Below are 14,213 nucleotides of genomic sequence, written 5' to 3' on the forward strand. Positions count from 1 at the left end.
GTGAGCGAGGCAGCTGTGTCTGAAACAGCCCCAGAGCTGGTGAACTCCACTTGGGGTCTGCACATTGAGCCACTTGGCCTGAAAGTCCTTTATTTTGGGGGAATCTCTCTCCTAGTTAGCCCGCCCTCCCTATCCCTGTGCATGAAAGCCAGAGAGAGGGACGCATAAAAGCAGAAGAATTGTACGCAGCCGTCGTGGGAGCTAGCAGCCAGCCAGGGTTGAGGAGTGGACACAGTCCAGTGTGGCAGGGGCAGTCCTCTACCACTGCCTAGCTACCTCGTGTCACCTGCAAAACCCCATCCAAACCTAGGAAGGGTCAGGAGGGGCCAGGGACTAAACATGGATTCTCAGGGTTGGAGGAGTGTGCAAAATAGATCTCCAGCAGTATCCTGGAGCTCAAAGGGCCACTCACTCAAGGGGTTCAGGTCAAAACTACCTAGGACCCTAGCAGGGATCAGGTCCCATGAACTCATCTGGGGCAAGTCAGAGGAAAAGCAAAAGCAGCATCTGGAAGTGGCTTCTGAACCGCCCCCACTCCTGAGGCTGGGGAGTTGATTTCAGAGCTCAGCACTAAATGGAATTAAGTGTAATTACAGCCCTGATCCACATTTCACTCTGTGCCGCCTCCTCAGCAGGGGCGGGGAATGGGGAGTGGTCCCACACTGGGTCCAAACAAACGTCCCGTTCCTGGGTTTCTGACAGCTCTTGGGCCACAGTGGGCTGCGGGGAGCACTGCCCCTCCCCGGGGACTTGCAGACAGCCCTCTGCTACAGGCGGGGCCTGGGCTATAACTGTTGAGCTGAGAACCCAGCGAAACACAGGCAGGAGCATCAGGAGACTGGACGCTGGCATGAGCCCTCGGGACAGGGACTGAAGGAAGTGTTCTAAACCACTGATGCTGAAAGACTTCAATGTGCACAAAGAAACCTCACATTAGTGACAGGGACAGAGAGGAAGGAGGGTGGGGAGGACGGAGGCCCAGGGAAACCAGAGCTATGGAGACAGAGGCCTTGGGGAAGAGGAGATGGCTGGGAGAGGGATGAGGGGTGGGCGAGGCAGAGAAGCCCATCCCTTGCTGAGAGGAGAGGGTGTTGGGGCGGTGGCAGAGGCAGGCTCTTGCTTCATCAGGCTGGTCAGTATGGGGCCGCCTCTGGCCTTGATGCTTCGCTTCCTCCAGTTCCCTGAGCCTGTTCACTTCCTGCTGGAGCCAGGAGCCCTGGGCTGCCCTGACCCTGCTCTTTTAGATGTCTTTCCAGGGGCTGAAGTACTGGGCCTGCGGAGAGGAGAAAAGCAGGCTGTGAGGGCCTCGGCCTAGGTGTTGCCCACTGCCCTGCAGCTCCCCGGGCTGGCGGTGTCCATTCAGCACCCGTTGCAGGCTCATGCCAAGGACCGAGTGAGCAGGATGCCTGGGTTCACAGTGCTGGCGAGGACACAGCGGTCATCAAGCTACATGACTGTACAAGTGGTCTGCCAGGGCCCCTCTGCCAGGCCCTGAATCACTTTTCCTCCTTCTCATGACAAGCACGCTGCTCCCACCAGAGGCTGGTGAGATCTAGTTCCTTGGGGAGTGAGGGTGAGGTTTGTTCTCTAGCCTTCTCAGAGACTTGGCGAAATCTGAGACCCAAACCACAGGCTGTGGCCCATGTGTCACCCCTAAGTCAGAGGTTATGGGGCAAGGACGAGAGAGGAGTCAAGAGGCGGCAGGCTAGAAGGGGAGGGGCACTGGTGGTGGGGTGGGAGGTGGTCCTCACAGGTCCTGCGCCCCTCCACAGAGGGCTGGCGGCTCAGGCAGGGAGACCCCGAGCCGGCCCAGCAGGGTGCTGTTTGGAGACATGGGGCTGGAAGGGAGGGCACCAGCACAGGCGCTGCAGTTGGTTAGCTCGGAGGCTTGGGAGTCAGGCTGCCTCATGCCCTGATTCTGACATTCACATAAGCTGCCTGCATCATGGGGGTAAGCCATTGAGCCTCTCAGGCCTCTGGTTAGTCTGCTCCTCTGTAAAATGGGCTCCTGGTAACACCTGCCTCATGGGGGTTGTGTGGGTTCTCATAAAACAGATCTTCATTCAAGAAACACTAGCTGTGAGTATCACACCTACAAGCTCTGAGAAGACTCGGCGTGGGCAGGGGGTGTAGTGGAGAGGACCCAGGCAGCCTGGGAGCCTTCCTCCTAACACAGCAGGAGGCCAGCCTCAGGCCCACAGCACAAGTGGGCAGAAGGTGAACAGCTGGGGCCCCTTCCTGGCACTGCTCATGACAGACGGGCACTCTGGGTCCAGACTTTTCCCTCTCCAGGGCAACTTTTCTTTGCATTTCCTGAGGACTGCACTTCTCTGTGTCCCCTTCCCTCTGCACCTACTCTGGGCACTGGATTCTTTTTTTTTTTTTGAGATGGAGTCTCGCCCTGTTGCCCAGGCTGGGGTGCAATGGCGCAATCTGGGCTCACTGCAACCTCTGCCTCCTGGGTTCAAGCGATTTCTCCTGCCTCAACCTCCAGAGTAGCTGGGATTACAGGCGCCCGCCACCATGCCTGACTAATTTTTTGTATCTTTGGTAGAGATGGGTTTCACCATGTTGGCCAGGCTGGTCTCCTGACCTTGTGATCCTCCCGCCTCGGTCTCCCAAAGTGCTAGGGTTACAGGTGTGAGCCACCATGCCCAGCCTTTGGCACTGGATTCTTGATAAGAATGATGAAGGCCCCTCAAGGCGTCCCCACCCTTCCCCCACATGCCTGCTCCACCCATGTCCCTGCCAGGAGCTCAGCAGCTGCAGCGAGGGTGGCTGTGCTGGTGGCTCTGGCCAGCTCTGCCTGACCACTTCCCGCCCCTCCCAGGTCTGGGGGCTGAGGGGGCACCACCTGGGGCTGGCAGTGGGTCAGGAGCTCCTGCCAGCGGATGTAGGTCTGGGTAGCCAGGTCCTTGAGCATGGTGTGGTGCGTGGCCTGGGGGCTCTCCCGGATCTGTGCGCTGATGTGGCGATCCAACTGCATGCACAGCAGCTGCAGCTCGCCCTGCGGAGGCGGAGGGAGGCCGAGAGGCGAGTGTAGCATGAGCCAGGCACATCCAAAGCAGGACAGGAGGAGAACAAATTCAGACAAAGGAAGGGGCACATGTGAGTGACTGTTCAGAAGCTGAGCAGGAAAAGGAGGATGGGGCCAGCACAACTGCTAGGGCTCTGGTCAGTGTCCCTTGGGAGTGGCTCGGCTGGTGGGGCACTGTCGGGAGGAAGAGGCCCTGGCTCTCCCAGGCTGGCTTCTCTCTCAGCCTCCTGCCCTCTGCAGTTCCTAACAGTGGGCTGGGCGCCATCCCAGTCAACCCCACGCTGCTTGGGGGAGAAGACACAGCTGGGCACCCCCACCCCAACCCCGGCCCTCGGGAGACTCACCCACTGGTCTGGAGTGATGTCCTGGCAGCTGACAACCACCCCGGCCAGCGTCAGAAGGCTGTGGCACAGGTAGCAGGCCTGGAGGGAGAGCACAGGGGGAGCTGCTTCTCTAACTCCGCCAGGGCAGCATGGCAGGCCAGGGCGGGGCTTACTCCATCCCTAGGCATTCAGCGACAGTTTCCAGGGAGGCATCTTCAAGGCGGCCTGGGTGAGCCAGGCCCTGGGCCCGCACTTACTTGAAGCTGTGACTCCCTAGCAGGCACTCCCAGCCTACCCTCTGATGAGGTGCCAACCTCCCTTCCTCTAGAAAATGGAGTCAGCCATCCAGAAACACACACTGTTCCCCAGCCTTGTGCCGGGACAACAGAGGACACCTTCTGAGAGGAGCCTATCCACTCCGACCTCCGCAGCCTCTGTTCCCCGGGCCACCCTTACCCGTAGGTACTAAGGCCAGGGTGCCTCTGTGCAAACAGCAAAGGGAACCCCCTCTGGGGGGATGTGGCCCATGGCTCCTGGACTCAGCTTACCCCTTGGCAGAATGCCACCTGCACCAACACGGGTGTAGCCTGCCTGGACAGTCTCCTTGCTGACCCGAGGAGGCAGGCGGAGAGATGGGAGCCGATGGTTCTGGCTGAGTGTCTGCACACCTCGCCTCCATCCTCATTCCTGCCAACTGCACTCTCTCAAGCAGTGAAAACAGGACGCAGGCCTGCTCCATCCGGCCCGAGAACAATTTGATCTTGAGGAACCCCCGGACTCTCTTGGTGCCCATTCGCTTATGGGCTACGTGCTTGCCGTTTAGAGAAACCGAGTCATGGGAAGTGTCCCAGGGTGTGAGGCTCCAGGAGGGACGCGGCCTGCTCTGGAGTCCCAGTCACTGCCCGCAGGCGCGCCCTCCACTCAGAGGCCCCGCTGCCTTGTCCCCTCAGCTCTCCATGTCTAGGATCAGGAGGTGGCAAATGACCAGCCCTGCGGACAAGCAGGGGTGGGAGAGGTGGGCTCTAGAGACGCCGGCAGGTGACAATGGGCTGGAGCTCAGAACCAACCCATGGCCCCTGTGCCCCGGCTTCCCCTGACCTTATCACCGTGCCCTCCCAGGGCGCCAGGCAGTGCCTCAGCAATGGCTATAGCTTCTTTGCACAGGCCCAGGAGTCTCCTCAGGGCAGAAGCCAGACCACTTCTCAGGGCATCAGATTTGGTACCATCAACTGACTTCTTAAACCCAAATACCGGCCAGGCACGGTGGCTCACGCCTGTAATCCCAGCACTTTGGGAGGCCAGGGAGGTAGCCGGGTGCGGTGGCGGGCGCCTGTAATCCCAGCTGCTCCGGAGGCTGAGGCAGGAGAATGGCGTGAACCCGGGAGGTGGAGCTTACAGTGAGCCGAGATCACACCACTGCACTCCAGCCTGGGTGACAGAGCGAGGCTCCATCTCAAAAGGAAAAAAAAAAACCAAATGCCACAGTGTAAAATCCTGAGGTCAAAGGCCACCTGAGGCTCCCACCGGCAGCACCCACCCTGCCTAGGACCCAGCCTGTTCTTCAACACAACCGCGAAGGCCCACGGGCGGTCTGACTCCACAGGCTGACCAGGTGGCCCTGCACACGGCATGCAGAGAAGACACGGTGGGGGAAACTGAGGCATGCCTCCAGGAGAGCTGCCGTGGGGTGGGGAAGACCCAACCTCTGTGAAGCCTAGCTCCCTCTGCCTGCCAGGTCCCTGCAGCAGCCTGTGGATGCCTGAGTCGCCCGGCCCAGCTGGCCTGCTGGTGATGCACTGCGGGCTCCCTGAGCTCCCCTTCCCTCCCACCTGGCCTTCCTTGCCTTTGGGACTCTGTCCAGTCTTTGCAGTCCTGCAAGAGCTCACTGCCCCTGGTCATAAAGCAAGCTTGGGCCTGCGCGCCGGACACTATACCTTGACTGAGACACGGCGACGTGAGACACTCAGGCATTAGAGGGACAAAGATACTTCAGGAGGGCAACCATTTGGTCAAGAAATAACGTACCTCTGCTTCTGCACTGACCAAAAGGAGAAAGGGCCCTTCCAGGGTTTTGGGGATATGGGGAGTACAACTTAGAGGCTTCAGGAAGTGACTAAGCTAAAGTGAGCCTCAAAGGAACAGTAGGAGTTCAGGCAAAGATGGCCCTGTGCAAGCAGAGGAGGGCTGATGACAGACCCTGAGGGCGGTTCCAGAACCAGAGGCCGGTACAGGTGCAAGGGAGTCAGGGTGACCTGGGGGCAGAGTTGTAAGGACAGGCTGGGGGTGCCTGGGGGAGGCAGGTGAGACAATGTGGCCACACTGGTGTGCTGGAATGTACTTGGTAGTAGTAGAATGAGCTCCTTCTGGGAGAAAGGATTACAGGGTATCCTTATCTTTCCTTTTTCAAGATTATTTCTATACAATGTGTATACTCATACAGTGAGAATACAATAAAAGTTGCTTTAAAACTTTTTTTAACAAGATACTGCCGACTGTAATTGACTGAACCTAACTGGGTTTGGGGTGGGTGTGAGGCATGGCAGCGGGACTTGGCCATGAAAAGAAGCTGAGACCCAGGCTGGGTGAGGTGGTTCATGCCCGTAATCCCAGCACTCTGGGAAGCTGTGGCGCAGGAGTTGGAGACTAGCCTGGGCAACACAGCGAGACCCTGTTTCTACGAAAAACCAAAAGGTTATCCAGCATGGTCACCTGTAGTCCCAGCTACTTGGGAGGCTGAGGCAGGCAGATGACTTGAGCCTGGGAGGTTGAGGCTGTAGTGAGCTGTAACTGTGCTACTGCACTCCAGCCTGGGCAACAGAGCAAAAACTGGTCTCAAAAAACAAAAAAAAAAAAAGCTGAGGCCTGTCTTTGAGAGGGCAAGCGAATGATGAGAGGTGGCAGGGGATGCCGAAGAAAACATCCAAGGGTTATCAGGGACATCACTGAGAATGGCTGGGGGAGGCACCCTGGGGTCTGCAGGGGAGACTGTGTGGGCTTGGGAGGGGCGAATGGGGGCTTGTCCCTCTCAGACCTTTCAGTTGTGAACACTCCCAGCCCCGGATGGCGCAGCTCAGTGGCCCGCTCCACCCATGGGCTCTCAGGGGAGTCTCCCGTATGGAGAAGGCCCGGCTGCAGAGCTTCCCCTCCTAGAAGGAGTCGTGGGGAGGGTCTGAGATCTGACGAATGCCCTGGAGGAATATTGGGGAGGAAAACTCCCTCAGTGGACTTACCCCAGGCAGTGGAGAGTTACTGGTTTCACAACTTGTTTCTTATGCTGATTCCCATAATTGAATCTGCAGGGGGCAGGGAGGGGGCAGGGGAATCCCAGGAAAACTATTCCCAGTGTTTGGGTGGACAGTGAGTAAGAAATGGCAGTCCTAGAGAAAAGCCCTGTTAACCACATTTTATCAGCTGTGTTTTCCAAAGGGAAAAAACTAAACCTGCCACGCTGCCTGGAGGCTGGGTGCACGTCCTCCTTGCATTTGAGGGTGCTTCCTGTAAGGAAGACGTTGACCCAATTGAAGGAGCTTGGTGGCTGCGCAGATGCCCTCCCTTGGAACATTTCCAGGGGCCTGGCTGAAGCTGGGTTCCCAGTACGGATTTTGAAAAGCAGCCTTCACTATTGGCATAGGAAGTGCCAACACTTCCATCTCCTCCCTGTATTTCCCCAGGACTCTTGGTCTCAGAGTTGCAAAGAGGTAAGAGAGAGTCTGATCCTGTCCAGACAACGGGCGTGGTGTCCACACCCTCCCACCAGGCCCCTCTCTCTGTGTGAAGGTCAGAGGAAAAAAAGCTCAGTGGAAACAGGGGACTCTATGGCCGGGAGCAGGCAGACCCCGAGTCTCCCCATCTGAACCGCCAGTGGCTGTGGACACCCGAGTCGCCCAGCCCAGCTGGCTTACTGGTGATGCACTGCTGGCTCCCTGAGTTCCCCTTCCCTCCAACCCGGCAGGGGCAGGCACGGGAGGGGTGCAGGGCAGGCAGGGGTGGGCCCGAGTGAGGGGGCCCTTCCCAGCAAGACAAGAAGGGCCAGGTGTGAGAGCTGCGTTTCCTGCTTCCTTCGCAGTGTGACCAATTCCTGAACTTAGCGAGCCTGCTCCTGTCCTGGCTGGCACCGCAGAGGCACGGCTCGTCTTCCCTTCCACCAGGCAGGAGACAGGCCGAGCCAAGGCTGCAGTCCCTGCCTTACCTGCTGCCTCTCGCTCTGGGGGCACAAGGTGGCCCTTCTAAATGCCAGAGGGAGGCCCTTCCAGGTCTCTCAGAACTGCTTGGTGCGGTGGGGACTTCATTGTGGCCTCAGAGTTAGCCCTCCTTGGGTGCTGGGGGCTACACTCGTCCAGGCCTTAGGACCTTGTCTGAAGATGGGACCCAGCTCCTGCCCCACGGCACGTCAGTCAGGCTGTGAAGCCCTGATGGGAAATGGGACCCCGGAAACCTCAGTCAACATCATGGGGAAAGGCAGAGTCTGAGGGCATGCCTGGACCCAGTACTGACAAGCAAAGCCCGGCCCATCCCTGCCACCGCTGCCAGCAAGGGCCCAGCTCCCGTGTTCTGGGTCTTCCCCGGAGCCTGGTGGGCTGGCTCTTCTCAGAAGTTCCACGCAGGAATGCCTCACTCCTGACTCTAGAGCCTTCAAGGGGGCCGTGCCCTCCCCCTGGGGAAGGAATGACAAGGCTGAGTGACGGCAGACAGCAGACTGGGACTGTCACCAGAGGAAGGGAGGTCAGCATCTCCATGTTCTGGTCCAGCTAGTTCTGACCCCAGGCTCCCCTAGCCAAGACTCCCAAGTCAAGCAGGAGCCATTAGCAGTGCTTTTGTCATAGAAAAAAGGGAAAAAGGGTGGACATTTCCCAGGAACTTCATCCTTTAGAAAATTCCCCTCCAGCCAACGCCAAGGGAGCGGGCTGTGGCCTGGGCTATTTACGCTGAAGGAGGGCAGGAAAGGAGGACGGAGAGGCTCTCCCAGGAAGCCACTCGCTCTGGCCAGAACATATAACCTTTCTCCCCGCTCAGGTCATGACCAAGAATCCAGTCTTAACCCTGGACGAGTCTTCAAATCCAGCCCGCTCCTGGAGGCTGCCAGACCGGGTGGGGAAGGCAGACCTGCTTCTGGCAGGAGGACCCTGAGGGACCAGGTCCAACCAGGCTCTGGGGCAGTTAGTGTGTGTGTGTGTTACGGGGAGAACCAAGGCTGACCCAGAAACACCTGCTGGGAAGGACAAAGGTGGACCCAGAGGGAACGGCTCTCCCAGCCAGGCTGCTGGGGCCCAGGGGCTCACCCCCAGGTGTCCCTACCTCTCACTCAGGAGGCTGGCCCTGATGTCTGCTGGCGCTGGGATTCCGGCCTGCGGTCCCCTTGCTTTCTCCTTTCCATGCTAATGGACCCTGGGTGGTGGCAGCCTGGGAACATGCATTAATCCTAGCCTGGCTGGGCTGCTCTCAGCCCAATCTCAAGAGCCTAGAAGTCCAGCCCAGCCCAGGAGAAGTATTCTGCCTTAGGTGTCACCATTGCCACACGAGTCCTCTCAGGACTCAGGTGCAAGCACACGGACTGAAGATCGACTCTAGAGCCAACGGAGTCTGGGAAAGGCTGAAGCTGCGCTGGTCTACCCTGGGCCCTTTCAGACCCGAGGCTGGGGCTGGGTCACAATCCTTTTTTCCCCTTTTTTTGTTCAATTTAAGCCTATCTAGTACCACTTCGCGGCACCCTGATCCAGTAGGGCACGCAGAGAGGGCCTGGGACCCCGCCTTCAGCAGACATGGAAACTGCGGCGTGGGGAGGTTCCCTGATGATCATGACCCGGTGTCCAGGAGGGGCAGGGCTGGCCCAAGAGCAGATGTCTGGGCTCTCGGCCTTCGGCAGGACGAGCTCCCCACGTGTGCGTGGGTGGTGGTGGGTCTCTAAAGAGGATTCACACTGTGGACATCCCCCTTGGGACACAGCAAGGGTCCACGGGCCTCCTACTGGAAGGACAGGGCGAGGCTGAGGCTGTTCCCCCAGGGTGGAGGAGGAATGCCCTTTGCAGCCTGGGCCCCCAGGGCACAGTCTAGGTATCCACACAGGTTGGGCACAACAACGAGTCATGAGTAATCCGAGGCAGGACTACTCAGGCCCCAGGCCAAGAGCCTCAGTCTGAGGAGAGAGCCAGAGCTTAGGCGACTGGTGTGTCCATTAGGACACCAGGCAAAAGGGGATGCATTTTTCTAGGTACATGCCTTCTGAGCCCCTGCAGGGTGGCACTGGCCACCAGGACGAGGCTGCCATGTCTTCCCTGTCTCATGAGCAAACCACACAACCTCTTCCCCTTGCCCAGGCAGCTTCCGCTCCAAGGTTGCACCCCCTGATCCTTGGCTTTGGCAGACACTAAAAAAGGAAGCAGAGGGCGGTATCGAAAGCTCTGTTCCCAAAGGCAAGCCGACTTGGGAAGTGACTCTGACCAGGACAGGTCGCCGGTCATAAGTCCTAGTGAGGAAGAAATGAAGACATATGACCGACCGCTAGGAAATGAGGTGGTGACCTAAGACCTCTTCCTAACCTAGGTTCCCAGAAGACACAGGGTCAAGAGGCCAGAGAGCAGACGTCACCGGTGGGGCCTGCCAGGCAAGACACCCAATTCTGTCAGTGAAAGTGCCTGCTAGGGCATGGAGTAGGGATGACCCAAACGCGGAGCAGGGATGAGGCCCATTTAGGGTGACGGGAGATGGGCTGGCAGCAGCTCAGCAAGCAGGACTTCCAGCTCCGCTGCAGTGAATGGCCACTGAATGGAGTTTGCTTTCGGGCACTGCTGGGCAGAGAAGTGGGTGTCTCTTTCTAGGCTGCAGAGGACGTGGGGCCCAGCACGTGCCCACACCCTCCACGCCCTCAGAACAGGAGCTCTCACCTGCACCTCTGGCTTCCCAGAGAGTGAGTTCAGAGATCCGAGAGCCTTCACAGCGGGGCTCTCTTAAGTTCTATCCCTAGCTGGGGCCTGGGGCCTGAGCATCCCTGGCTCCTGCTTGTGCTACTGAGGACAGGGAGGGAATGTGGAGACCACAGTGCATGGGGCTGGGGAGGGAAAGAGATGGAAGGCTGAGAGCTCCGGATTCCTGCAGACTGCGGTGGGGAGGTTATCTCAGAGCATCTCCCCCTTCCTCCATCAGAGGCTGGTGGCAGGAGCCAAGGCACTGGAGGCAAGTCCTGGCTGGAGGTCGGAGGCTCCCACCCAGTCCCCCTTCCTCTCTGGCTTCCTGCTGGTGGGGGTCAGGGAGATGACAGGCAGGCACTAGCGGGGTCTTCCTGCTCCTCCAGCTGGGTCCAGAGACCTTTACACCAGGGAGATCTGGACCAGAAAACCCAGCTCTGCAGACTGCCCAGAGAGGGACAAGATTCTCGGTGCCTGTGTGTAAGAGTTCACGCCTGTACACGTGCACATCAATGCATACGTGTCAGTGTGCGTGTGAGCGCATAGGGTGCAGGAGGGGGTCACTGACACCAGCCAAGACATTGCATAACCACCCTGACAGAGCAATGGTTTTCCCATAGCTTCCCCTTCTTGTCTTTCGCTTTTTCACTTACTGAATTGTCTCCGGGGTGTTGGCACGTCTGGCCAGAGCCTGGGACTGCCCTCCTCATCCTTCCCAGCAACACCAGAGCACGAGGCCACTGCCCGTGACTGAACCACAGGGATGCTGTAAACGTCCAGGGGTCCTGTCTTTTCCCTTCCTTTGTAAGAGTGTCCCAGCCTCCTGTCCCCTACGCTCAGACCAAACTGTTCCATGGTGGTGACTCCAGCTCTGACTCGAGGGGTGGACGTGAGTCCCGGGCTGGCCGTTCACTGTATGCGAGCTTGCCAATGTGACTGGCTTAGAGATGGGCACTGGACCCGAACCAAGCCAATGAGGCGCCACTCTGGTTACGGTTCGAGGGTGGGAGCTCTTTCTCGTCCAGGAAGAGTTAAAGGATGAGGAGACTCAGGTAGAGTGTCAGGTTTGAAGCTGATGAGTCACTTGCCTAGGGCTGCTGAGACAAGGCCGTTGAGCCTGGAGGAGGGGAGAGCCTGCCTGGGAAGGCGCCAAGGGGCAGAGCCTGGAGGAGAAGGGTGTGACACGGAGGTGTTCTGACACTGTTCAGGTCCCTCTAAGCCTGATGAACTGTCCCAGGGCTTTCCAGGATTTGTGTTTGTGTTTCCATCACTAAAAAGTCCTGGCAAAGACAGGGAAGAAGGGACAGAAAAGGTGGTGCGCAGAGAGCACTTGAGAAGGTTGTGGTCATCCTGGCAGCTGTTCCTGCAGACTGAGGATGGCGTGTAAGGGACCGTCCCCACTGTGCCTGGCCCTCTTCGCTGCACAGCTGGGAGCCTCAAACACTGCAGCCTCAAACTCCTGGGCTCAAGCCATCCTCCCGAGTAGCTAGGACCATAGGCATGTGCCATTATGCCCTGTTAACACCACGCCTGGCTTTTTTTTTTTTTTTTTTTTTTTTTTAGACGGAGTCTGGCTCTGTCGCCCAGGCTGGAGTGCAGTGGCCGGATCTCAGCTCACTGCAAGCTCCGCCTCCCGGGTTTACGCCATTCTCCTGCCTCAGCCTCCCGAGTAGCTGGGACCACAGGCGCCGCCACCACGCCCGGCTAGTTTTTTGTATTTTTTTTTTAGTAGAGACGGGGTTTCACCGTGTTAGCCAGGATGGTCTCGATCTCCTGACCTCGTGATCCGCCCGTCTCGGCCTCCCAAAGTGCTGGGATTACAGGCTTGAGCCACCGCGCCCGGCTTTTTTTTTTTTTGAGATGGAGTTTTGCTCTCGTTACCCAGGCTGGAGTGCAATGGCGTGATCTCGGCTCACTGCAACCTCTGCCTCCCAGGTTCAAGCGATTCTCCTGCCTCAGCCTCCCAAGTAGCTGGGATTACAGGCATGTGCCACCATGCCCAGCTAATTTTGTATTTTTAGTAGAGACGGGGTTCCTCCATGTTGAGGCTGGTCTCAAACTCCTGACCTCAAGTAATCCGCCTGCCTCGGCCTCCCAAAGTGCTGGGATTACAGGCAGGAGCCACCGCGCCCGGCCACCTGGCTCATTTAAAAAAAAAACTTCTGCAGAGAGAGGGTCTCGCTATGTTGTGCAGGGCGGTCTATGAACGCCTAGCTCCGATGATCCTCCCGCCTCAGCCTCTGAAAGCACTGAAATGACAGGCATGAGCCACTCTACGTGGACAGGGTGAGGCATTTCAGGGGGAGCCATGGGGGCTGTGGTTGAGGTGAAGACTCTGGGTTGACCCTAGAAGGTAGCCGTTCAAGTCTGTGAAGCAACATGTAACCAGCCACGGCTTGAGCCACGCCCGCAGCAATCCAAGGACAGGAGAGAGAGTCCGGGCTCCGCAGGAAGCAGGGACAGCAGCAGCAAAGACACGGTGCTGAGAACAGAGCGTTTCTGGGAGACCATCACTGCCTGGATTCAAACGTCCCACGTAATGTGCGGCAGCAAAGCCGCGCACTGGGCCAGCTGCAGGGGGCTCTGGCTGGCAGTTTCATACGACGTGACAGGCACTAGAGTCTACCTTCCTCAGTTAGAACGAGAGGAAGATAATCCACAGGGTTGTCTGGGAAGAGTTAAAGGATGAGGAGACCCAGGCAGAGTCGTCTTAGGCTGGAAGCTGATGAGTCACTTGTCTAGGGAGAGAGGCCTCGAAGGGTCTCCAGGAGGACGGGGCCTGGGTGGGGTGGGGCAGGGAGCAGGCCCCGGTGCTGCCAAGGCCCTGAGCAAAAGCTGGCTGAAGAATGCAAGCCTGCCTCCGCAGCTTAACTCTGTCACTTCAAGCCTGCTCATACACTTGTAAAGAAACCAGAATTTCTGGGACCCAAACAAAGCTGGCCTGAGCCTGGGCCCTGCCTGGCCTTAGGATGCCCAGAGGTACTGGCCTGTCCCCAGATCTGTTGAGGTCCCCCTCTCCTGGAGGGTCAGCTTCCCAGAGGCCATCTCTTTGAGGTTTATTTTTAAATATGTCTGATGTTCTGAACTTTGGAGGAAGTAAGACAGAACCAACCACAGATTAGACAGGAGAGGAACTCAAGTTATGAATATCCATTTTCTGTTCCTCAAAACCAGTCGGTGTCCTCCCAACCCTCCTGACCTTGGCCTAACCAAGGTCCCCAGCCCAGCGGGGCAGTAAGGAAGAGACAGACACATCCAGGTGGGAAAGCAGAGTGCATAGGGGGAATGGGGAAAGAGTGTCCATCTGCCTTTCAAGGGGACAGAGGGTCAGCGGCCTGTGCCAGGGGAACACATGTCCCATTGCTGGAGTTGAGTGTGCCAGCAAGAGAGGGCAGAGGCAAGCACACAGCTGCCAGAGGGCAGTGGCCCCCTCCCTGCCCAGCCCTGCAGCGAGAGCCAGGCCTTTCTCCACCATAGCCTCCCATTGAGGCGGCTCTTGGCAGGGTCACCCAGCACAGGGACAGACAACTGCAGTTGCAGCAGCAGGAGCGAAGCAGTAAAACTTGTTTCCCAACTCGATCAACACACGCACCACACCACAAGGATATACAGGAGATGTGCACAGCACGCACTTATGCACAAACACACAGCAGAGGCCCCGCCCTCTGCAGAACACGAACAGAGCTACTCAGAATGAGCCTGAGTGCAGTGGAGTGCGGCACAGCCGGGCTGAGTCTATCCCAGAGCATCACCCAACCCCTGGGGCACACTCGCCCCCCCGCCCCCCGCCAACAACTCCGTTCTGTACCAATGCACTTGTCCAGTAAACAAACCACCACACACCGCCAGGCCTCAGGAGCAGGAGCTGGGGACCGTGAGTGGTGTGCACCTCGAGGAAGCTCACTAGAGCCACTTGTACTCGGTCGGGGGCCTTGATCTGGGTGGTGCCCC

At 58.2% G+C, this 14,213-nt stretch overlaps 1 protein-coding gene across 3 annotated transcripts in view; it reads right to left on the reverse strand.

The window, feature by feature from the left end:
• Positions 1-922: 922 nt before the first annotated feature.
• Positions 923-14,213, reverse strand: part of FAM178B (family with sequence similarity 178 member B) — a 98,039-nt gene continuing 84,748 nt past the window's right edge. For all 3 annotated transcript variants that reach the window (XM_073023235.1, XM_073023234.1, XM_073023236.1), the window contains 3 exons: positions 3,382-3,459; positions 2,855-3,007; positions 923-1,273 (listed from right to left, as the gene is read on the reverse strand). In XM_073023235.1, the coding sequence (XP_072879336.1) occupies positions 1,241-1,273; positions 2,855-3,007; positions 3,382-3,459 (264 nt within the window). In that variant the 3' untranslated portion in view covers positions 923-1,240. The remainder of the gene's footprint in view (positions 1,274-2,854; positions 3,008-3,381; positions 3,460-14,213) is intronic.

This window comes from Chlorocebus sabaeus, chromosome 14 (assembly GCF_047675955.1).
Source record: "Chlorocebus sabaeus isolate Y175 chromosome 14, mChlSab1.0.hap1, whole genome shotgun sequence".
Classification (NCBI taxonomy): Eukaryota; Metazoa; Chordata; class Mammalia; order Primates; family Cercopithecidae; genus Chlorocebus; species Chlorocebus sabaeus.